This window comes from Rhinolophus ferrumequinum, chromosome 9, assembly GCF_004115265.2.
Source record: "Rhinolophus ferrumequinum isolate MPI-CBG mRhiFer1 chromosome 9, mRhiFer1_v1.p, whole genome shotgun sequence".
In the NCBI taxonomy this organism is placed as follows: Eukaryota; Metazoa; Chordata; class Mammalia; order Chiroptera; family Rhinolophidae; genus Rhinolophus; species Rhinolophus ferrumequinum.
The window spans coordinates 21,784,483-21,808,372 of NC_046292.1; the positions used below are offsets into that span (position 1 = coordinate 21,784,483).

General features: G+C 56.1%; 2 protein-coding genes across 18 annotated transcripts in view; one reads left to right on the forward strand and one right to left on the reverse strand.

Moving 5' to 3' along the window:
* Window positions 1-16,715, reverse strand: part of ADGRB2 (adhesion G protein-coupled receptor B2) — a 36,099-nt gene extending 19,384 nt beyond the window's left edge. For 7 of the 17 annotated variants that reach the window (XM_033115158.1, XM_033115161.1, XM_033115162.1 and 4 more), the window contains exon 1: window positions 8,900-9,695. In XM_033115158.1, the coding sequence (XP_032971049.1) occupies window positions 8,900-9,695 (796 nt within the window). Of the gene's footprint in view, window positions 1-8,899; window positions 9,711-13,506; window positions 13,529-16,534 lie in introns of those variants that run through there. The other 10 variants (XM_033115157.1, XM_033115165.1, XM_033115155.1 and 7 more) reach the window with 2 other exon arrangements.
* LOC117027050 (collagen alpha-1(I) chain-like) lies at window positions 13,722-17,115 on the forward strand. The gene is made up of 3 exons (XM_033114481.1): window positions 13,722-14,009; window positions 15,386-15,757; window positions 16,549-17,115. Exons 1-3 carry the CDS (start codon window positions 13,722-13,724, stop codon window positions 17,113-17,115), a joined length of 1,227 nt encoding a protein of 408 aa, XP_032970372.1.
* Window positions 17,116-23,890: the final 6,775 nt, after the last annotated feature.

The window sequence follows — 23,890 nt, forward strand, 5'->3', positions numbered from 1 at the left end:
ATCTGCTCACCCAACCCTTCCACCACACCCGCTCAGCCAGTCCCCCGCCCTGGATCCTTGTGACAAGCTGCTTTCTCCACGCCCACCCCCAGGCTGCTGAAGAAATCTACAGTTGTGCCAGCTGGCAGCATGACAGATTCAGGGCTGCACATCCGCTGGGTGCCCGGACTTCTCAGCAGCCGTTCTGGGCTCCCTGCCTTCTCCATTCCCCACCTCGGCTAGCTATGCCAGACCCTGACCTCTCTCTACTTATGTCCATCTCCCCCCACTCTCTCTGCAACAAGCTCCTTTACAGGGAAAGCCGAAGCTATGACACGGGAGCCCCCCAACTTCTGGCCCCACACCTCCAACTCCTAACTTGCCTGCAGCCCTTCTTCTCAAAAAGGCCAGCCCCTCCGCCTGGTCCTGCAGCCCACTCCCCGTCTTCTCTGGAGGGTTCCATCCATTATCCCCTCTCCCGTCTGCATTTTCTCTCATCACAAAGCTCATGAACGTATCCAGGCCTTCTGCATTCTGGGGGGATCCCTCCTTTGACCCTCTGTCTTCCTCTGGCTACTGCCCTCTGGCTTCCTTCTCTTCACCATCAATGAGTGGTCCACAGCTGGCACTCTAGTTTCTCACCTGCCATTCATGTCCTGACTCAAATGTCACCTCACCTGGTAATCCATTGCTGTCGGGCTCCTGACCACATCTTTCTACTGACACCATTCTTGACAAAGTCATTAACACCCTCGTGGCTGCTAAATCCTGTAGACACTTTGCAGGCCTCGTTTCACTCAGCAGCATTTGGCCTTGTTGACTCTTCCTGCCTCGAAACACACTCTTCCCTGGCTCTCCCGCTTTCCTCCTGCCTCTCTGGCTCCTCAGTCCCAGTTTCCCTGACTGGTCTATCTTGCCGCTGCTTCCGGCATTCATGCTTCGTCCAGTTTTCACTGCATACTCTGCACCCCTCCCCCAGGCTTGATCAATCCCCTCTGAATGGCTGCTCCCAAGTCATTACGCAGAGTACCTCCCCCTCACGTCTACCTAGCATCCTGCCTCCTGAACAGGTCTCCTGACAAACTCAGCATGTGCAAAATAGGATCGTCATCTCCTCTCAAACCTCTACCTGCTTGTTCCCCACCTTCTTTCCCTGGAAAACTCCTACTTGACCTTTACAACCCACCTCAAATGACCTCTCTGTCATCTGTGAAGTTTGCCTTATTCCCCTGCTCTCCGGGCAGAATTGGCTGCCCCTTCTTCTGTGAGCCCTCTCATTCCAGATGATTCCATCTTCTGTCTGAACTTCCCCTCACCCATGAGCCCTTTGAAGGAAGGCTGTGTGGGAGCCATCTCCCTGAGCGCAGTAAACACAGCACAGAATCTGGTCCAGGGAAATATCAATCAACACCAACGAACACACTGATCCCAGCTTTCCCCCACCTCCACCCCAGCCCATCGGGGTCACTGGAAGCCGTTGTTTATATCTTGAGTGTCAGCTCTGCCTAGCAGCCCTCCACCAATTTATTAATGAACCTGACACCCTTTATTAATAAACATTCTAGAGATGCCTTCTGTTGCAAATCCAGCCATGAGTCCCCTCATCCAACTCCTGTTTTGGCATCCTGACCATCTTCATCTCTGTGACAACACCCCCACCACCACCACCAGCCTGGCATCCAGTAAGCCCATCAAACAGGGAAATGTGACAGACCAGCCTGACTTGCTTGTCGTGGACTCACACTGTGTCCTGAGGTCTCCATGTCTTCTACTAACTGCTCACCAGCCGTTTATGGACCAACCCAACAATATAACCAGAGGTGATGTCGCTGGTTTCCAAAACAACCCCAATTAAAAATCAGAACATGCCCCAGGGCCCTTTCCTAGCGTCCTGGGCTGGGCCAGAGAGGGGAAGGAATAAGCCCAAGGCCACACACACTGACTGCCCTCCCCTCCACTTTCGCCCCCACCTCCCTCAGAGGAGTGGCCAGCAATTTATTTCCCTCACATGTGAAAGCCAGTTCTCCCTGAAGGGGAAAGAAGACAGGTAAAACCAGAGGTGTCATCTAAGGAAACAAATGTTTATTCAGCATCCACCCAGTGCAGGCCCCAGCCAGCTCCAGGCCCAGAACAGAGGGCATCTGAGAGGAAGCTGAGCCAGGAGGACAAGGAGGGGCCAGGAAGGGCTGTGAGTGCCACCTCGACTCCCGAGTGTGCCACCCAGTGAGCTCGAGGGCTTGTTGGAGCCGGGGTCTGAGGCTCGCAGGCCTACAGTCTATCCGTTTTCCCACCTGGCTGCCAGACATGGGCTCAGACAGACCTGCTGCCTGGGACAGGCTTCCCTGCTGAATTCCCCTAACAACCTTTGAACAGTTCTGTTTTATTTTGAATAAGACAACACTTACTACACAAATGCTACCTGCCAGTCTACATCACCTCATTTCATTAGGACAGGATTTCCCATTTCCTCGTGAGACACGAGGCTCCAAATTCTCACATTGGAGAGAGGCTGATGGGGATTCACACCCAGGCCTGCCTGACTCCAGAGCCCACTGCTTTTTCCACTGAACTGCACTTGCTCTTACAAAATGCAGCTCAACTTGGATCACCTCAGAGATGCCCTTCCTAAGTCCCCTGGGACTCCCAAGTCACTCCCTCGTCCCACCAAAGGCCCTCAGACTTGCTTCTATTATCCTGTTTCTAATTGATCCTTTGTGCAGCTACTTCCCCTCCCCCAAGGCAAGCCCGATTCTCCTCTGTAGCCTCGGAAGTGACTGTCTGGGAGACGGGCTTCAGACACACACACTCCCCTGCTCAGGCAACTTCAGTGGCTCCCCACTGCTCCAGCCACAATGTCAACCTCTGAGCCTGGCATGCTCCAGACCCTGCTGACCTGTCCAGTCCTGTTCTCCCCTCTCCACCAAGCAGCCAAGCACACTGTGAGGCCATGTGGAAAGTGGGAAGGACATAGTTTCGGGAACCAGGCAGGTGTAGGTTTGATTTCCAACTCTGCCACAGTCTTGCTGTGTGCCCTTGGGTGTGCCCTTGTGCACCTCATGTCTCTGAGCTTAAAAATCTTCAACTGAAAATAAAGGTGACACTTCTTACCACAGGTTTATTGTGAGAATTAAAATTAATTTGCCAACATCTTCTACATGTCAAATGCCACCTCCTCCAGGAAGTCTTCCTAGGCTGACTACACAAAGTTTTAGGTATGCCAGTCCCGTCTTCTGTGGCTTAGACCCCAGGCTGCCTCCTGCTACAGCTGTGAATATCCTGGGCTCATCCCTCTTGTAAGCCCCAAGGAAGGGTCTTAATCTCCCTCTCCCCTCTTGCACTGAGGACCTAGCTCTGAGCAGTCAGACACAGACAGGCATTCAGCAAACATAGGCCAGACATCCCTGAGGGTTCGTATACTCAGCCACACAGGGGCAACTCTTGTCTCACCCTGGCACTGGTAGGCAGGGTTGGCACAGGTTCTCTGCCATTTGAGCAGGACTGCAGACCCTGCTCCCCAAACTCCACACAGTCCAGCCTCCTCAGCGTCCTTTGTTGGGAATGTGTTAAAAATAACCATGATAATCATCACTTCCATGGAAGAGAGGGGTGTGATTTACGAAGCAGTCCTCCCTCAGTCAGGCTTTCTGCATCCTCCCTGAGGCTGGGCCCAGAGTCCTGAGTAGGGACCAACTGATCCCCTTAACACATGGCTCCCGAGCCCCAGCAGTGCTTCTTGTACCCCATAGTGTACCAGAATTCCAGGGGTGCAGGGACAGAGGGAGGTAGTTTCCGAAACTTCCAGGCCCTGCATCTGCAGTCCCATGCAACTGGCTGTCCTTATGAGACCAGAAACCCAGCCAGACTGCCAGAAGATAACTTCTCCCCCAATCCGCCAGTCTAACTGCCCAGCCTCCCAACAAAGCTAGCTGGGTCCCTGCCACCACCCCCACGTAGCCAGGAGCTCCTTGAGAGCAGGAACCATGTTTGACTTACGCTGCCTCCCACATGACGCCCAACTTCTTGCTACCTTACTTAAAGCCTTCGGCCAACAGGGCGAGGTCCCAGTGTTTGGTGATGGCAGTCAGAGCCTTGGCCCTGTCTGCCAGCACCAGGGCCACTGTCCAGTAACACCAGTCTGCCATATCTCCCCTGTACCCGGCATGTTCACACCTCCACACCCGGGCACAGGCTGTTTCCTCTGCCTCCAAAGCCTCTTCTCCTACGGGGTTTCCCGAAGTATGCAGTAAGAGATGACGGGGGGTGGCTCACAAACGTGCCATTAAATAACACTGGGTCATTGACAGAGGAAGTTATCCTCTTTCCATGTCTCTTCTAATCAGGGTGACTATTTGCCAATCTGCCTGGAATAGTCGGGATGCAACTGTCACTCCAATGTAATTAATAGTACCCCCTCCCTGCCTTTATAACGCCAAAAATATCCCAGTTTAGATGATGAATTATATGGTCACCTTACATTTAATCCTTCCAAATGCATGAAAGATACAGCCTCTGTGACTTTATCACCTTTAATACCTCCCCAGCAAGTGCCGATTTCTCTATCTAACAAACTGAGGAGAGAAGCATCTGGCTATAATTTAATAATGTTTTGTTTTCACTGTGGTTGTCTTTGGTTATCTTCTATTTCAGATAAGTGATACAATTTTTCCATTTATGATATGGAATTTCTTTTTAATATAATAAATATTAAAAGCGATTCAAGGGGCCAGCCTGATGGCTCAGGTGATTGGAGTGCCGTGCTCCTGACACTGAGGTCACTGGTTCGATTCCCACATGGGCCAGTGAGCTGCACCCTCTACAGCTAAGATTGTGAACAACGGCTCTCCCTGGAGCTGGGCTGCGGTGAGCAACCGGAGGTTGGCGTGAGCTGCTCCGGGCTGCTGTGTGCTGCTATGTGCTGCCAGGAGCGGCCAGTGGCCAGCGTAAGTGGCCGGCAGCCAGAGAGAGCTGCCGTGAGCAGCCGACCGGTAACCGAAGGCTCATAATACCAGCAGGGGCCAGGGAGCTGTGTCCTACACAACTAGACTGAGAAACAATGGCTTGAACCGGAGTTGCAGCGGTGGGGGAGGCGGAAAGGCGGGGGGAAAGCAATTCAATTTAAGGAAAAATTTCATAGGCCAGTGAATTCCTATTCACTCCTCAAAACCCAACTCAGAATCACCTTCTTTAGACTTAGAGTGCCTTCTCACACCTTGGTGGTGAGAGCACAGAGAGCTCCAGCAGCACTGATGGGGCTAGAAGAATCTTCCAGGAAGTGCACTGTATGTGCTAGATCTTCCCCCACCCCATCCAGAGAGAGCCCCAAACAGGCAGTTAGGGCCCCACTTCCTGCCACCAGGGCCCCACTTCCTGCCACCAGGCTGGCCAAAAGAAGACAGCAGGGCCTGCGTGCTGAAAGGAAAAACGCCAATCTAGGACTCGCTGGGCAGTTCACAGGCAGGGCTTAGAAGGATGCAGAAGTTCTGGATAACGAAGGGCAAAGGGCATTCCAAGTGAATGAAACAGCCTAAGAAAAGGCAAGGAGGCCAGAAAGCAGGGGGTTCAGGGGCCACAGTTGAAAGGGAGGAGAGAATTAGAGGGAAGGCTGAAAAGCAGGTGGCAGCTGGGTCCAGGGTGGGGCTGGAATGCCAAACAGAGGAATTTGGGCCACAATGGGGAGTCACGGGGGCTGGATCAGGGAAGTAACACACAGAGAACTGGGGGTCCTGAGGCCCCAGTTGGCAGCACCTCGTCCAAGTCACACAGCAGCAGTGGCAGAGTGGAGATTTTACCTTACTCTTGCCTCCCAGGCCCAACACTCAGGGGACCGCAGGCTTACCTGGTGGCCATGACAGGAGTGGAGCCTGGATGATGGGGAGGGTAGACTGGCAGCCACCAGCCAAGGGTGGGACAGGGCCTATGATGGGAGGCAGGGAGTATAGCAGAAGGAGGGAGGGCAATCGCAAGAATGAAAGACTTTTTCCCAGGTGTCACTCTGCACAGCCATCCCCATTGGCTGGTGCCTCCTGAGGGTTGGTGGGTCAGTGGGCAGGAACTATAGGACGGTGGCCAGCCCTCAGGAACTAGGCTCTGCCTGCCCCGGCCTCAAGCAGCCTCCGTGCTAGTGCTCCACTGAGCTCCTTCCTGCCTGTCTTTCCTTTCTTCCTCTCCCCCTACTTAACAGATTGCGGCAGCAAGATGGCACAAATTTATGGCTCAACTCACCAAAAATAACAAGAGATCTATCAAAGGCAGTTTGCGTGAAATTAACAGGCGCCTGTACCCTCTTGTCAAACGCACTCAGCTCTGAGGCCGGCCCAGGTACTCCGCTCTGCCACTGCCCACCAGTTCCCCGCCTCATCGCTCTTCCGGTACCAACCAGCCCCATCCCACCTGGCCTTGCCACTGACCCTACTCAGGGTGTCTCACAGAAGGTGAGCACAGCTCCCTGCCCCAGTGCCTGGCAGAGGAGCCAGGAGGAGGGTCTCATGCTTCCTCTTCACCACCATCCCCACCAATCTTGTTCTCAGCCTGGCAGCTCCATGTGCCAGCCAGTTCTCCTGTTGGCCCAGTGGGGAGGAGATGAAGAGAAGCATGTAGGGGAGGCCAAGGGCTTGGCAAAGGTGGTGCTGCCACCAAGCATAGAGTGTCCTGGGCCTTCATGATGCCACTGGCCCTCAGACACTCCCTGCCACATAGAACGAACTGAGTGTTGTCCCAGAGAGGTTGGGCAGAAGAGAGTAGATGGCAGAAAGAAAGAGTCTCTTGCCTGCCAGGGGAAAGGAAGGGGCTGTGCCAGCCCAGCTCTGGGCCCCAGTGTGCCATGCGAGCCCACATAGGATGGCTGATGTCCTATCACCCCCCCGTCCCCCTGCAGCTCCACACAAGGGTCCTCCTACAGGCAAGACCATAGAGCAGCCTGGAAACATGCCAAGCAGGACAAGGGGCATGAACCAAGTTCAGGCTGGGATCCCAGGGCTCTCTGCTCAGAAATGATACCAGGCCTCATGTCCAAGGACAATCAGTGTCCAATCTCCACCCATGCTCAGTCCCAGAGGCTGATGATGGTGGGGACGATGGTACCCTTCTCGTCATCGGTCCTCTCTGATGTTCAGAGACATCCCGGCTACCAACCAACTCCTGCTTCCGGCTTCAACCAAGCTGGGCTGGCTGCTCCTGGCTCTGTGCTCCACATGGCAGCCTGCCCAGATGGTGCCTGCCCAGGAGGGCAGAGCCTTGCTCCATCCACTGCGGACCACTGGGCCAATGGACCATAGGGAAAGCCAGACAAAAGAACCCACTCTCTGCTGAGCACAATTGGGGAGGCCCTCACAGAGTGACAGGCAGTGGCAGCCAGGCAGGAAGAGCCATAAACCTCCTGATGTACGCCTGGCACTCTCCGCAGATGTTCGACAAAGAAGCAAAATTCAATTTCTTCCTGCAGGCACTAAATCCCAGGCCAGCCTCCAGGGCCTGTAACCTGCCCACGGCCTAGCTGTCACTGGGACGGCTTCATTGACTGCTGTTAAGAGGCCAGGCTGGCCTAGGGGAGACGCCAGAGCAAGGCCACTGGGCACTTGCCATGGTTGGGTATGATGCCAGATGTCTCATGGGGGAGACTGAGAAGCCCCTCCCCCAAAGCACTGGGAGAGATTATTGTCGTGATAAACACCCTCTCTAGTTAATTCAGGGGTATCTCCCCATTTTACAGGCAAGAAACTGATGACAAAAAAGGTGGGGGGGAAATAAAAAATTTTAAAAAGGTGGGGAGTCCACTCAAGGTAACAGCCAAAGGCAGTGCCCAACTCCAGGGTTCTGGTCTCCAAAGCAGGGATGGGGACAGAACATACTCCAAGACCCCTAGCAGTCCCCCACCCCGGAAGCCTCTGCCTCCTTGTAATCCTCTCTCAGTCGGCTCTAGATGCCGCTTCTGACTTTCATCCCTGCGTGACATCCTCAGGATGCTCAGCCAACACCTGTTATCCCAAAGGGAGAAACTGAGGCCGGAGAAGGGCGAGAGCTACCTGTTCGTACCAGAGCTGAGGCCCAGATCCCAGATCTGCCTCCCCCCCCCCACTCTGTGCCAGGCCCCTGGCCGGCCCCTGGCCCAGCACTGTTTAGCAGGCACGCAGGATCCAGCTGAGGGGTTTAGGGCCTCAAAGTGGCATGAAGGCAGGCTGGCAGAAGGGAACTGGGGTGGGAGCAGGAGCAGGCAGGACTCAAGGACTCGCAGAGCTTTTGCCCAGTCAGCAGGAAGCTCTAGCAGCTGGCAGCCTTGGTCCCAGAAGACACGGGCCCAGAAGGGGGAGGCAAGGGACCCTGGGAGCTGAGCCAGCCCAGCCCTCCAAGGCAGCCTCAAATCTCTTCACCCAGGCACATTCTTCTGCTCCTCCCTTTGCCTTGACCCTGGGGCCACTGCCAAAAATCAGTGACCCATGTGGCAGCAACACGTCCCTGCTCCCTGCCTCCTCCAGCCTCCAGGCAAACTTGTCAATTTGCAGTGCCAGGGCCTGCCACGGTCACTCCCAGCTTTGGGCCTTTGTACACTCTGCTCCCTCTGCCTGGAAAGCCCTCATCACTCCTTGGGCTTGGCTCACTTCCACTTGTCCTTCAGATCTCTGCTCCTGTATCACTTCCTTCAGGAAGCCTTCCCTGACTGGCCCATTAGGGGAACCCCTCCCTGAGTTTATCATGCTGTGTTGTCTCATCAGTGCCCCCATTCATCCACCTAAACTGCAAACTCTTCAAGAGGGAGGCCTGACCGCAATCCATTTTGCTGACCCCAACATCTGGACAAGGCTGGACATTGATGACATGAGTGAATGACTATATGAACGGCCCCGGGATCTGCCAAGATGGGCACCAGCAGGCACCCTCAGGCCCCGGGACACACGCACCCCACTTGGGTGCTGCTCAGACTCACCATATCTCATCTCAGTTGTGAACAGGTCATTGCTGCTCCCCGAGTGCAAATCAGCCTCAGCAGGTGGGGCTGGGCCCCCAGGCACCAGGGCATTGGACAGAGTGTGGGCAGCAGGGGGACCTGGAGGCGTGGTGGTGGCAGGACTGGTCCCCGCCTCACCGGGGCAGCTGCAGCCCGGCTGGGCAAAGCCACAGGCCCTGCCGGCAGCGCGGCCACACTCCTCACTCCAGCGGCAGAGCACACCACAGGTGAACTGGCTGGAGTTGTTGTTGTTGATGAGCAAGACCTCGACAAAGCGGAAGGCCAGGGCCGCGGGCGCCAGCAGGCGCCGAGCCTCCGAGGGCTCAGCTGACAGGCACAGCTGCACGAAGTTCTTGTCGAAGTGCAGGAAGGTGAAGGGGCCGGAGCCGCCGCACAGCTCCAACCCTGCTGCTGCCTCCTCCTCCTCTGGCCGCCCCACCTCCGACTCCACCTGGGCCACTGCTTCCTCCAGGCTAGGCCGCAGACAGGTAAAGTTGACCAGGTAGTGGTCCAGAGGCAGCAGGCGGGGGGCAAAGTGGGCACACACTTCCTCCTGGCGGTTGAAGCGCAGGTAGAGGGAGTACTTAGTGGGGTCAGGGTTCTCCAGGGTCCAGGAGCAGCCTGAGGCGATGGTAGGAAAGAGGTCCTGCAGTGAGAAGGCCCCGTAGAGTACGCCCGAGGCCAGGGCGGAGCAGGCACTGGGGTCAGGATCGAAGGCGGTGGCCAGGTGCAGGGACAGAATCACAGATAGTAAGAGGGGACAGGCTGGGGTCATCCTATGTCCCTTGCCCTGTGGAGAGAGACAGTGGTCAGTGGTCCCAGGCACAGCCAGCATGGGCTCTGAACCTCCTGTGGCTAGCTGCAGGTAGTGGGCCTCATGGTTAAGACCTCCTGTGTGATCTTAGACAAGGGACTTGACCTCTCTGAGTCTCAGTTTCCTTACCTGTAGAATGAAAGCAGTTGGGAGAGTGCCTGGAATCTTACAAGCCCTTAATTCGTTGTTGTTGTTGTTTTTGTTGTTACTATTATGCTATAGTCCCGTCAACCACAAGCATCTCAGCTTGACATTCAGATCCAGTCCCATCCCCACCACCCAACTTGTATTCTCCAGAACCGTTGATCTCAGTCGCAGTGTGTCGTGATCAGCTATGAGGCGTGTCATGCGTAATCCAACAGTAATTGTCAAAGCAGCGATGTTTGACAACGATTTGCTTTTTTATAACTCCGAGCGATTCAAGGTTATTCCCAGAACAATGTCATTCTCACTCACTTGCTTTACTGAGTGGGAGAGAAAGGGGAGGCATTAGCGCCAGTGTGCCAGGGACTGCACACAACCTGAGCCATGCCCATGGGAGAGCATCGCAAGTATGAACGTCAAGAGTATCGCTGTCGTGGATTTCCTAGTGGAAACAAGTGGGAAAGGCATCTGCAAAGTGGGTGCAGTAATTCTCCTCAAACCCCTCTTCCCCACCCACCATGGGGTGACCATCCAAGACCTGGCTCAGAGCCTGCTACCCCCAGTGAGGCCACCATGCCATCTCCCTGCTGTGAGCTCCCATAGCCCTGGCCTGAAAGTCCACCCCAGCAGTCATGACCTCTGTCGCTTGCTATCTCCCCAGGGCTGGTTCATGCACCTCATAAGTATTCAATCACCTAAGAGTGAAGGACCAGAGTTCACTGATTTCCACCTTCCCCTCAAAATGCTGCCCTAAGCTGAGCGCCCAGCAGGTGTGAATGTCCTCTAGGTGTGGAAGGGCAACAAGGCCCAAGCCCAACCCTAACAGACACACAGGGCAGTTAGGCCAAAGTGGACAAGGGCTGCTTGGCGGGGCACCTACAGGTGCCCTTCCACCTGCCAGGAGAGAACCTCCGCTGTCCAGAAAACGGAGCCTGGTGCCTGGGCTGGCTCAGCCCCATCTCCAGCCCTGCCCCCAAAGCCATCCACACTGCCTCCCTCCTCCATGCCCACAGCATAGCTCACAGAACTGGATGGGCCCCTAGAGCCTGGTTGTTCCACATTAGAGGAAAAAAGATGAGGCTCGGAGAGGGGAGGCAACCTGCTCAAGATCACACAAGAGTGGCTGAGCTGGGAATGGATGGAGTCCAGGATCTGAGGCCCCAGAGCAAGTTTCTCTCTCATCCACCAATAGCCTCTTGCTCCATCCCCTTCCTTGCTCAGGCTTCAGGACCAATGGACAAGCCATTAGCTCTGGGTACTGAATTACAAACATAGGAAAATGCACAGATATGGCTAGATTTTCCCAAGACAAAGCTGTTCGCAAGGACAGATTTCTCTTGGCTGTTCAGAAGTCTAAAGAGTGGCCAGAGGTGGGGCGGGGGGGGGGGGGCAGCACAGGAATTAAAACCCCAGAATTCCCATCCCTGTGCAGCATCCACAGAGCTCCTCACTGCCCCAGCTACCACATGCTGCAACTCTGAGCCAGGCTCAAGGCCTCACCACAAACAAGCACTTGCCCCTCTCCAACCACACGGGGATGAGAGAGAAATAGAGGGAAGCAAGTTCAAGACAGCCCCACTTACTGGGGAGGAGCCACCCCACCCTCCTCCAAAGACCCACCTGGAGTTTATTCAGCAGATGCCAGAACAGGCTGTGCCTCCGCTGTCCCCCCAGAGCTGCAAAAGGGCTCCCGGCCTTCCCCGCCCCACATCACGCCCATCCCAAACTGTTCATCCTGCCCAGCCCGCTGCTGCGCCAGCAAAGGCAGCGGCTGATGATGAGTGACATCCAATCCCCTCGCTGCCCCCAATTATTTTTAAGCAGGCTGCAAAATTCAGGCCATGGCTGGGGCTCAGTGGAGGGGAGGTGGGAGCTCATTATAAACTGGCCTCGCCTCCCCCACTTAGAGCAGGCGGGGAATCTCCCCACACAGACACCGACACATGTGGGCTTGAACATCCCTGTGTCCTGCAGGCATGCACACACAAGCATGTATGCACAAACGCATGTTTAGACAGGCGATCACAGGCATTCTGCGTGTGAACACATACACATGCACAGAGATGAGTGTGGACCGCTGATGTATAAACTCACAGGCACACAGGATTGTGCACACTCACGTGTACAAAGGTATAAAGAGCCAGATGCTTGTTTACATAGGCAGAGATGCAAATGTACTCTCTGAACACACACAGGTATTTGGTTCTCTCAGGCTCAGCATATGACAGCTAAGTGTCAGGCAGGATCTGACCTGCTGCTCTTTCCTTTGTGTCCCTGAAGCTGGGAGCTCAGACTCCCCACCTTCTGGGCCTCCATTGTCCCCTACTTCAGAGTCCTGACCCATCAAGAAGCACTAGGTCCACATCCTTCGGAGCCACAGCCTGGCTTCTCCAGAATTGAGCCACCTCTAAAACCTGCCCAAGCCCCTCCTCTACTCAGTCTCCTTCAGCTACCCGCTTCACACCAATTCTTGAATTTCACCCTGGGTGTAACCCTCACTGTTCCTGCTGTGACATAGACCTTTTAGGGGCCCCTCTTTGTATCACTCCCCACCCACAAAATAAGGCAAGGAGCCCAATTCCAAGCTAGGTCAGAGAGAGCCTCCCCTGGGAAGAGACCTAGAAGGATCTTTGCCTCTCAGGCAGCCTAAGTGGTTATTAGCCATGATTGACCTCTCTGAGCCTCAGTTTCCCACTCTGGATGGGAGACCGTGATCCCTGCCCTCAGGATTGCCTCCTCCTCATTCAGCTTCCCAGTTAGTTCCTGGCACAGGGAGAGGGCTCACAAGTTCCCTCTCCCTCCTCCCCTTCCTCTTACCAGAAACGCACAAACTCTCCCTTCTTTCCTGCTGAGGTCAACCACTGCCTCTGGGAAGACTCTTTGGGTTGAACCACAAGAGTGGCTTTGCCACCTCCAAGCCCAGTAAGCCCACAAACCTACCGTGCACAATAGCTAGAGGAGAGACACGGAGGTCGGCTCTGCGGAAGAACTTCCTGGGTTAGGAGGTTAATGGAGAGGATAATCAAAAGGCCACTTCCCTCGGGACCTCACTGGGCTGAGATGGGTGAGTTGCTGGAGAGGGTAATCTCAGTCTCAGGGACCACTACCTCCCTCTCCTCTCCCTACCTTCACTGCATACCTGCTTCCTCCCAGCAAACCTGGGAATCTCACTCTCTGCCCAAGCACACTCAGGCCCCCTTCCTCCCAGACCCCACAGGTCTGCCCAGCTTCTGGCTTCCCTTCTGAACCAAAGGGGGAATCGGAGGGTTTCGCATTGGCTGGAAGGGCCAGGACAAGACTATGGGGTGGGAGGCGGTGGGGTGGCAACTCAAGGCAAGGGCTGGGTCTCCAGGGATCCCCAGGATTGACCCCTATCCGCCGCCCGGCCCGGAGCAGGGGTGCTGCGCGGTGGGGAGCCGGGAGCCCCGGCCGCGGGCGGGGGAGGGGCGGCAAGTGGGGGAGGGGGTGCGGCGGTGCGCACATCCGTCGCGTTTATCCACCTGGCAGCTCCAATTCGCCTGGCCGTCACTCACCCTCCATCTCCCCGGAGCTTGCTGCGGGGCCCAGCTAAGGCCAACCTGCGGGCGAGGACCCCTAGTTGGGGCTTCAGGGTCCCCTGCCCACGCACCTGCTGCGGATTGGGGTCCTCAAGGTCCCCGTTCCCGGACTTCTGGCACCCAGGAGGGTGCACAGCCTTGGTCCAGCCTCTGGAGCTGGTGGGCAGGACCGGGGGAAGGAGGTGATCTCCCCAGGGCGGCCCCTCTCTCTCTCGGACTGGCAGAGAGGGTGTCTCTGTCCCGGAAGTGGGGCTCCGGGAGCCTCCAGAACACCATAAGGAGGGGGATGAGGGGCGGCCCCCCAGACCCCCCGGGCGGTGCCGCGCGGGCAGCGGGGGAGGGGGCGGTGACTCAGCCGCCCTCGGCCCGCCTCCCCGGAACTTTGCAGCAGCTGGAGCCGCCGTTGCTACAGGAACGGAAAGCTTTTGTTCCCCAATGTCAGGGCTGCCAGGGCAAGAGGGAGGCTGGGAGGCTGCCACTCCCTGGTGGGACCCAGGACACCACACTGCCCAGAGGACTGCCAGCCCAGAACGGCCTCATGGTTCCCAGTCCCCTCTCGCCTTTCACCAAGCCAGTCACGCCAAAACCAGGTTTTTCAAACTCTTGGGGCCCTTAGGCCAGGTGGCCCCCTAACTCTGATCTGGAGATCTGGAGCAGTAACTGCCCTGGAAAGACCTGATGGCGGCTGACCTCCTGGGGGAGGAAGAGGTGCCTCAGTGCCCCATATGCTCCTCTGTGACTGATTTCCCACGTGGGCCCCCTAACAGGCAGCCTACCTTTGGGGACTTTGACTTGGGCTTCTTCTCTGTACTTACCCCACCTCCCAGCCTCTACACCTGAACCAGGACCTCAGAGACCTTGGTCTGGCTTTTACTGGTGCCCCTCTGAGTAGAACTGATCCCAGAGCAGTCCAGTGGGATGCCGAGGGTAGGGGGGAAACTAACAGTCACAGGCTCCCTGGACTCACTCTGGGGGGGCTGAGTATTTTCTGGCTTTATTATCCTAGGGGTTGTAGTGAAGTCACTAGAACCTGCTCTGCATTTCTCCTCTGGGATTGTGAATAGATAGGGGCCTGACCTTGGCCTTGAAGACAAACAGCCCAACACACCTATCATTGTTGAGCATTATTAGGTGCCAGACACTCTATATACAATCTAATTTCATTCTCCCAGCAAATATTTGTGGCCGTTATTATTGACCCATTTTATAGAGGGCCAACTGAGGCTCAGAAAGGTTACGTAGTTCACCCGGGTCACACAACTTTTGAACCCAGGTCATCTGACCAAAAGCTGAGTTCCTAACTACTTACTCAGCTCCTTTATCTGGGGGGGGGGGGGGGGGGCAGAAGACAGAGACCAGCTGGGACCTCACTTTGGGTTATAGAAATGCCTACCACACACACACACACCCCAAGCTAGACCTATTCCTTTCTAAAGAGTGATGGGGGAGGGAAGGAGAAGAGAAGGCAGACAAGGGAAGAAAAGGGGAAAATCTCTGTTAATCTTGATCCAGGGAAGACCTTCCCTCAGGCTTCCACCACCACCAGACCCTGTACAGAGTCCACACTGACCCTCACCACTTCCCCAGATACCTGCTCTGTCCCAGGGCCAGGTGGACTCCCTACCACCTACCCTATGCCCAAGCCAAACAGAGCCCACCTCCACCCTCACCCCCACCTAGTGGGGACTGCCTTGGGGTAGACAGAGGCTCCCTGAGAATACCTGCCCAAGCCCAAACAAGCCAAATCAGACCATCTCAAATCCAGGGGCCAGTCCTGCTGGTCTGTGCCTGATGGCTCAAAGAGTTCCAGAATTGCTGCTAGGATGAGCCCTTCCCTCCACCCCATCACCCCCATTCTCCCCCCCCCCATATGGTCTGACCACCAAGGCTGTTCTGGTAGGGCTAGCACGTGGGGGCACTCGACCTCGCCAACCAACCTCCTCTCCCCAGGGACTTCCCAGTGCTAGTCCCGCAGCCACCGCTGCTGCTCCGGCTGCGGAAACCTGGGGTTGCCCACGGAAAGGAAAGGGGCGGCGGGTACAGGGCGGAGGGCAGGGGGCGCCAGAGGACGCCCAGGGGCCCGGCCGGCAGCTGGGAAGGCGGGCAGGCGGGCAGTATCTCACGCCCGGGAGCCCCTCCCCCCGCCAGTACCAGACCCTTCGCCTGCTCTGCACCCGCCGCGGCGCGGAGGACTTCCCTCGGACCAAGCCGACTGCGGGAGTGGCCGCCAACTTCACAGCCTATAACCCCCTCCCCTGCCCATCATGCCAGCCCCCGGGGCTGCGGGAGAGTGCGTTTGGTGCCTGGCTCTACGTCCTGGGGGTGGGAGGAGAGGGATGGGGGTTGGACAGATAGACTCTGGACAAAGATGGACACGAGAGCCAGGGATGCGGGGCCAGTCGAGATCCCAGCTAGAGAGGTGGGGGCTCCGAGCAGACAGGGGGGACACGGCCCCAAGTCCCGGCTGAGGGGGAGGAGACTTGAAGCAGAGATTGGCAAGGGATAGCGGGACTCCGGACAGATATGGGGGAGGGGGCAATAGCGATAGAAATAAGACGGGTAGCATGGTCCGGGTATCGGCGCGGGGAAAGGCAGTAACTATGGGCAGACATGGACGGGGACAGGAAGGACTCCGGGCAGAGATAAAGTGGAGGCGAGGAGCAGGGTCTGGCATCCAGACGAGAAGAGGTGATTAAAGGGGGCGACACAGTCGAGCTGCAGGTTGGAGAGAGGGGCTTTAATGAAGGTGGGGGCCGCACGGCCCGGATCCAAGCTGAGATAGGGAGAGGCTCGAGACAGAGATGGGGGTAAGGTCTGGGTCAGGACTGGGCAGGGGCTGGGGGCGCTTTAGCAGAGATGGGTAAGGGGGAGGGGGACAGAAAAGGGACTCACCAGGGATAAAGGGGCCTCGGCCCCAGGCTTGGAAGTTCCCAAAAAGATAAGAATGGGTAGGTGCCGAACGAAGTCAATTCATGCGGGGGAGAATTCAGCAGAGATGGGCTAGGCGAGCGCCCCGAGTCCGGGCTGGTGCGGAAACTCAAAACCATGCAGGGAGAGCTCGGTGCGGGGCTGGATGAGGGTTTGGGGCCGAGCACTCACCTGGGCGCCGTCAGCAGCAGGAGCGGGGGCCGGCGCTGGCGGAGGCGACCACGGGGCGCAAGTTTGCCATCCCTAGGCGGGGGCCTGGCCGAGCGCGGGGCAGCTCGCGGCAGCCGCGCGGAGGGCCGAGGCTCCCGCTCCGCCGAGCGGTGGGTGCAGAAAAGGCGTCGCGGAGCAGCACCGGGCGGGCGGGCGGGCGGGCACCCGGCCGGGCGCGGGCTCCTGCCGCCGCCTCCTCGCCGCGCCGCCCCCCCACCCCCACCCCTCGCTCCCGGCTCCCCCGCCTGGATCACCACCCGCGTCGTGCACCGCCTCCTATTCGCGGGCGGCGGCCGCAGCCCCAGGCTCTAAAACCCGGCGCCGCATCCTCCTGGGTCTCTGAGAGCCGCCGCCGCCGCCAAACCGGGTTCCTCCGGCCGCTCCGGCCGCTGCCCGCAGCGCGCACCGGGCCGAGTGACGGCCGAGGCGGGACGCGGCGCCTGCGCGGGCCGGGCCCGGGAGGGGGCGCGCGCCGGGCCGGGCGCGAGGAGCCGCGGGAGAAGGGGCGGAGGGCGGGGGCGACGCGCGCCGCCTCCTGTTAAAGCGGGAGCTGCGCCAGCCAAGCCAAGCGCACCCTCCCCTCCCTGCCCTGGGCCCCAGGCGCCGGCGCGGGAGAAGCCCCGGGTAAGCCCCCGCCCCGCCCGCGGTCTCCTGGACCGCAGGATGAGGCGATCCGCGACGCCCCTCCAGCGATACCCTAGGCCAGAAGCCATCTCCTGTGGCCAGGGTCTCAGGGGCCCTGGGGACTGAAGCATTTGCCCCCCACCTTGTGCATTGCAAATTGCATATCTCTGTGCATGCGGGTGCCACTCCTGTGCGCTGAACTTTGCATATGCTTATGCATACAGGTGCCTTTTGTGTTCACTGCAATGTTGTCTGGCTCTGTGCATGCAACTGCTACACATATGCACAGTGTGTTAACATGTGCTTACTGGATCCTGTGGGTAGGGATGCTATTTGCATGCAAGCTTACAAGTGCCACATATGTGCTGAGTGCTGTGGGTCATTTGTATATAGGAGCCACATATGTACACTGCAGTGTGATATGTTTGGTGCATACTCTGGTGTAAACTCTGCAATGTTGCATGTCCCTAGGCACCGGGATGCTACACGTGTACAGTGTGTTCCATGTTTTCCAGAGTGCCTGTCTGTTCCCACAAGTGCCTTTCCCTGTGCCAGGGGCGCCCCCATGTTACATCTGCCTGTGTAGAAGCAGCAGAAATATATAGACCCGCCCATCTCCCATCCTGGCACTGTGCCCAGGGACAATTGAGTTGGGCCAGAGTCCACATGATAAAGGTGGTACCCAGGGAGATGCCCGTGGCTCAGAGCCCTGGTCGGGCAGTTTGTGGCCTGGGCACGTTGCCATCAGAAGATGGGCGGACCAGGGACACAGCACTTCGGCCAAAGACAAGTAGGTTAATCAGATGGCTCTGGTCAGAGGAGGAGCCCGTGGTGGGGGGACAGCTTTGCAGAGAGGAGAGGATTTCCGGAACCCTACTTTTTGAAGGTTTTCCAGCCAGGAAAGGGCCAAACCTGGGGAGGAAGAAGTCCCCAGTCCACTCAGTCCCAACCCCACTTCTCCACTAAAGCCCCTTAAGTTCTGTCATCTTGGAGACTGGGGCAGGATGAGAGAACTCCACCTCTCCCCAGGGCAGTGCCAGGGAGAGGCAGAGAGAAAAGCCCCTTTTTCCTTCCCTCTGTCCCTCCCCCCTTCCAGCAGTCTCCATGACATTTGTTGTGAGTGATTGTGAGAGATTATCGACTTTAATGGAAGGAGGTAATACGGGGCGATGAAGGAATCTCACCCGTCACCTTAAGGGAATTTATGAGTCTGTATGAGGCAGGGAGGGCTGGCACCTTTCCTTTCCCAGTGGGAGCCCAAGGAGGCCTGTGCCTTGGGCCTAGCACTGGCCCCCGTGTTCTTCTGGTGACCCTCCAACACCTCCCCTGTGTCCTTGGGTGTGGAGGCTCAGCCCCTGCTGCGAAAGTCAAACCAGGCAGCCTTGCCGTCTGCATGGTGTGTTGAGAGCTACCCCAAGGGCAGTGGGGATCCCTGCCTCCTCACTTAGGCATGGTGAGGGACCATGGGGTTACTGGGGTTGAGGCTCAAGGAGGTGGGCAAAAGTGGAGAGAATGATGGGGACATGGGGTACCCATAAGGGTATGAGGACTGGCGCTCAGCAGCTTCCAGGACCCTGTCCTCCAGAGCTTCAGCGCCTTCCACTCCTTCAGGGAGCTGCCTTCTTCTTTATGAATATTCATGATATTAGCATACTAGAGACCCAGAGCCCAGAGAAACTCAGGCATGTCTCTTGCAGATGTGATGCAGCTGGATCCCTAAGGCCCTCTCCTTCCCCTCAGGATCCAGCTGGGTGTGGGGGTAATGGGAGGGGCTGGCTCCAGAGAAACAGCAGCGTTTTGTCTGTTTCTCTGTTCCTTGGTAGCCCTCTGACTTCTTGACCCCATTCTTTCAGCCACAGAAATGTATGCCCTAGGAAAGCAAGGTTGTCAGACAGAGTGAAGGACTGACAGAGATGGGACCCCATACCGGGGGCTCAGGGGGGCAGAGTGAGGAGACCAGCAAGATGGAGGACTCTGGGAACGGCGTGGAGAACGCAGGACCTCCCAAGGGTTGAGTAGAAGCAGGTTAGATTAAGGCAAACCTCTGGAAGGCTCTCTCCAAGGTGCCTCCCTGCATCAGGGCTTCCCCACCTCCTTTCCCGGGTGCCCCTGCCCTTCCAGACTCACTTGGTGATAATGCTGCCCAGGAGGGCTCAGAGTAATTACAAATCGTTTCCATATTCAAATCCAGCTGGTTGAAGAAAAATGACTTCTCAGCCCAAGCGGGGTGGAAAGAGCAAGACTTAGCCCCAGGAAGGGCCTCCAGGGAGCCTGGAGCAGAGACTGGGCCAGGGAAGGGTCACCAGCCAGAGCGTGAGCACAAAGGGCTGGGCAGAGTGGAGGGACATCCCCTGCCGGCCCCTTTCCCCCCAGACTGGGCAAAGGACAGTGACTCCTCTGGAATCTCTGATGGGACCAATCACACAAGGGCAACTAGAGGTCAGGCTCTCTACCCTGCTGCTCTTATTCTGTCATTCTAGGTGACCTTGAGAAAGTCCCCTCAGCTTTCTGAGCCTCTGTTTCCTTATCTGTGAAATGGTGTAAATGGTCTCACCTGGGTGTAAGTGATGACTCCAGTAAGATAAAAGATATGGATTAGCAAGAGCTATGCCTCTGAAAGGGGCCTTTTAAAATTATTTTTATTACCAATTAATTCATAGTTTTGTTAGCAGTAACAACCACCACTGGCCCAGTCTGGAGGCAGCACAACTCCCAGTGGGGCAGCTCAGGGGAGGATCGTGGGTGGAGGGGAGCCTAAACCCTGGCCTCCGCCCTGCCTCACGCTAGGCCAGCCTCTGCTATGCTTCGTTGCCCTTTAAACAGATGAGAAAATGTTCTTCCCTTCCCAATGATTTATTTGGCCCAGAGCCTGGGCAGGTTTCCTTCTAGCCAGTGGGACTTAGAAACATCCCTCCCTCAGATCCCACCCTCTCTTGCCACTTAACCAGGTACCCACGGCCATCCAAAGCTCAGTCTCCCATCCCCACTCCAGGTACCTCTCAGGAGCTCTTAACACGTCCCCAAAGACACCGAAATCCACGGGATGGTCTTCTACCACCATCTGCCCCACAGCTCTTATGACCAACCCTCATTGCTCTGGATGTCATGGATGCTGGAGGGGTATTTGGAAAAGATGGACTGGGCCTCTCTGCCGGTGGGAAGTCCTGCATATCCAGCTTCCATCATTCCTGCTGCAGATGCCAAATGGCTTAGGTGCCTGGTGCAACCCAAGCTGGGTGTTTGTCATTTTCTTGGTGCTATAGATCAGGGAGAGAAAGGAGGATTACTTGCTCCCCAGCCAAATCTTCCCAGAAGGTCAGTGCCTGGTTTGTATGCAACATTCTGGGCAGTGCCTGCATTCTGGGCCCTCTGGGGACTCTGTCCCCTAGGGCAGAGGGTGCAGAAGACCTTTAGAGTCCTGCGTGATCTTCACACACATGTCTTATACTGGAGGGTGTACACAACAGCCTGACACCAAAAAGGTGCCTTCACGCATTCATTCAAAAATATTTATTGGTTATTTATTAATACTGTGTTCTAGGCACTGGGATCCAGGCCATGGTAAATCCCATTGCTTCTATCTCCCAAAATATCCCAAATCTATTCATTCTTCATGTTCCCACTGCCAATACCAGAGTCCAAGCCACCGTCATCTGGTGCCTGGACTCTCCCTTATTTAATCTCTGGGCTCCTACTTCTTTCTCACCACCCCAATTCATTCTCCTGGAGCCCACTAGGCCATCTTTTTAACATATATATCAGGGCACCTCTTCTTAAGCCCTCCAATGGCTTCCCACTACCCTTACCAGCCTCTCCAGAGCCATCTCCTCTACCCCACCCTTACCCCACCCCACACTATGCTTGGATAACACAGGTCTCCTTGCTGTTCTTAGAAAACTCCAAGCCCTTCTTCCCTGAGCACTTCCCATGCCTGATTCCTTCTCATCAGAAAAGTCTCAGTTCCAACATCACCTCCTCTAGGAGGCCTCCCCTGATTACACTTGTAAGGCAGCCCTACCAATGCCCCACTCCCCAAGTCATTCCATTCCATGGCATTGTATTTCCTTCCTACACTCATTACTTTGAAAATATGTTATCTATTTACACACATGGCATCTGTTTCCCCCACTGGACTATGAGTTCTGTAAAGACAGGGACCTTGTCCATTCATTAACAGTTGGATCCTCTGGCACAAAGCATTGTGACAAGTATGTGGCAGGTACCCAATAAATATTTGTTGAGTGAATGAATGGTGAAAGGATAAGCAAAAACCCTGCCCTCATGAAGCTTCCAATCTGTGATCCCTGATTGATGTTTGTCCAATAAACAGTGTTTTACAGTTACCGTGTGATGAAGCCGAAAGAGTTCTGTCCCTGCGATCACACAGATCTGGACTTCTGCCTCTGTCCCTCACTGGTTGTGTGACCTTGGACAGGTCACTTATGCTCTCTAAGCCTCGGTTTTCTCTTCTGTAAAATGGAGATAAGGATCCTCACCTAACAGAGCTGACTGAGTCACAGGAGATGATAAAGATGCCGTACCTCACACAGAGCCAGACCCAGGGAGGTGTCACCTGCATGAGTGTGGGCCCCTGTCAGACTTAGGGCTGTGGGTTGTCCAGGTTCTGAGGACCTGGGGATGACTCACAATGGGCCTCTGAGCCCTTCCCAGCATCCCTCCCCCTCCCAGGGTGAGAGGCCTACGCGCAGATGTTATCTGCTGAGATCATTGCAGTGAAGGGAGCCGCGGGAGCCACGGCGTGACCTGGACAGTAGGCACATGTGATCCCTGCACAGAAACTGAATCTGTACCCGCTTCTCTGTGGCACCTCCTTTCCTATTTGGAAGCCCCTCTTCCTTTCCTGCCTTCCTTGTGTATGTAAACACACACACACACATGCATATGGATACATGTACAGATAAACCTATATGCACACACTTACAGTCACTGCTCCACAGATGTGTACTCTTCACTGGGATACACAGGTATATAAATAACCACACGCATACAACCCCAAGATGCAACCACCCTCCATTTTTCGGTCCAATGAGGACCTATCTGGCTTATCTGTCAGTCCTATCAGCTCCTGCTTGAGGCTGAGGTCAGACACAACCCCTCCGGGTTGACAGGGGGCAGCCCAGGCACTCCCCTTGGTAAAATTCTTCCTTAGGTCTAACTCCACATTCTCCTGCTGCAGGCCTGCAGAGCAAGGAACGCTGGCCACCACTCTCAGCACCCAGAAATGACAGCACCATGCCCTGTATCCACACCCCAGGCTGGTGGATATGCAGGGGTACCTGAGAAGAGCTGCTCCCAGCTTCCTGCCTGGTAGACGGGGAATAGGAATCCCTCAGAAAGGGCCTGGGACACTTGGCAGGCCTGGGGCACACCAGCAGTGGGGGGCCAATGTATTGCCACCATCTAGGATGCTTCAGGTTCTCTCACCTGGGTGCTGTGCCACCTGGATCCTGCTGAACTGGGCTTGTACCAAGCAGGACACATGATGAGCATAGCAGGCAGGGTGGGGGTGACCTAGAGGCCTAGAGGGACCAGCTCATCCTCTCTTGAGACTCTCTGTGGGCCTGACACTGTGTCAGCTGCTTTTAACTTATTGTCACAGCCCTCGGAACAACCACTTAAATTGGTCTGGTCACCCCCATTTCACAGATGAGCAAACTGCACTTAGAGAGGGGCAGAGATAGAGCCCTGCCTCCCCTCATTCAGTGAGACCCTGCCTTCATCCTGCCTCATCTTCGTCCTCTTTGCTACCCCCAGAGGACAGACCAAACACCAATTGTGGGGAAAAACTTATTTCAGGATAGAGCTGATCTTTCAGAGAAGACCCAGTCCCTCAGGGTGAGAAATTTGAGGGTGTCTGCCTCCCAGGGCCTGGCCCCTGCAAAGAGAGGCTGGGGCTGGATACCGGATTTGGGGGAGGCAACCAGAGTTGCCGAGGGTGTTGGGAAGGACCTCACACTAGGACCACTGACACCTACACACGTCCCTGACAGGCCCAACCACACTCGTCACTCACACCACTGCATGCCGACACACCCCAGGCGGTCAGCCCTCTTGCCTGAACACACTCGCCCTCATGCTGGCAGTAAGGCAATCATGCTGGGGGAGGGGGCTGCACCTCTAGCTCACTGCCAACCTGGCACAACTCTAACCTCTGGCAGTCCCATGCTTGGGGGCAAGTCCTGTGGATGAGGCAGGGGGCGGCAAGAGAAGGCTCCTAAATGGTGTAGTTAGAAGGGAGAGGTCCTGGGGTGCATCGCTGAGCCAGTGTTCTGCATTCAGAGTGGGAGTGAGTGGGGCTGAGCTTGGGTACAGGTGTGGGTGGTTGTGTGCGTCAATGTGTGGGGGGAGAGTCTGTGTGTGTGTATGGTGTGCCTGTGCGCAGGTTTTGTGTGTATCTGCCTGGCCTTGTACGTCAGAAGCCTGGGCCTGGCTCTGGGGAATCTATGCTCTGAGTGCGTGTGTGTCTTTATATACAAAGTGTGTGCCATTTTCACGCATTTATTTTTCTGGGTGTGTATATGTGTGGTGTAGAATGCATACGTGTGTGACTCGTATTTGTGTCCTTGCTCAGCGTTTGGTGAATGTCGGGTGTGTTGACAGGGCAGTGTTTGCCTGTTGTTGGAGTTTGTGTGCAACCAGAGTATGTGGTGTTTCTTTGTATTCAGTGTATGC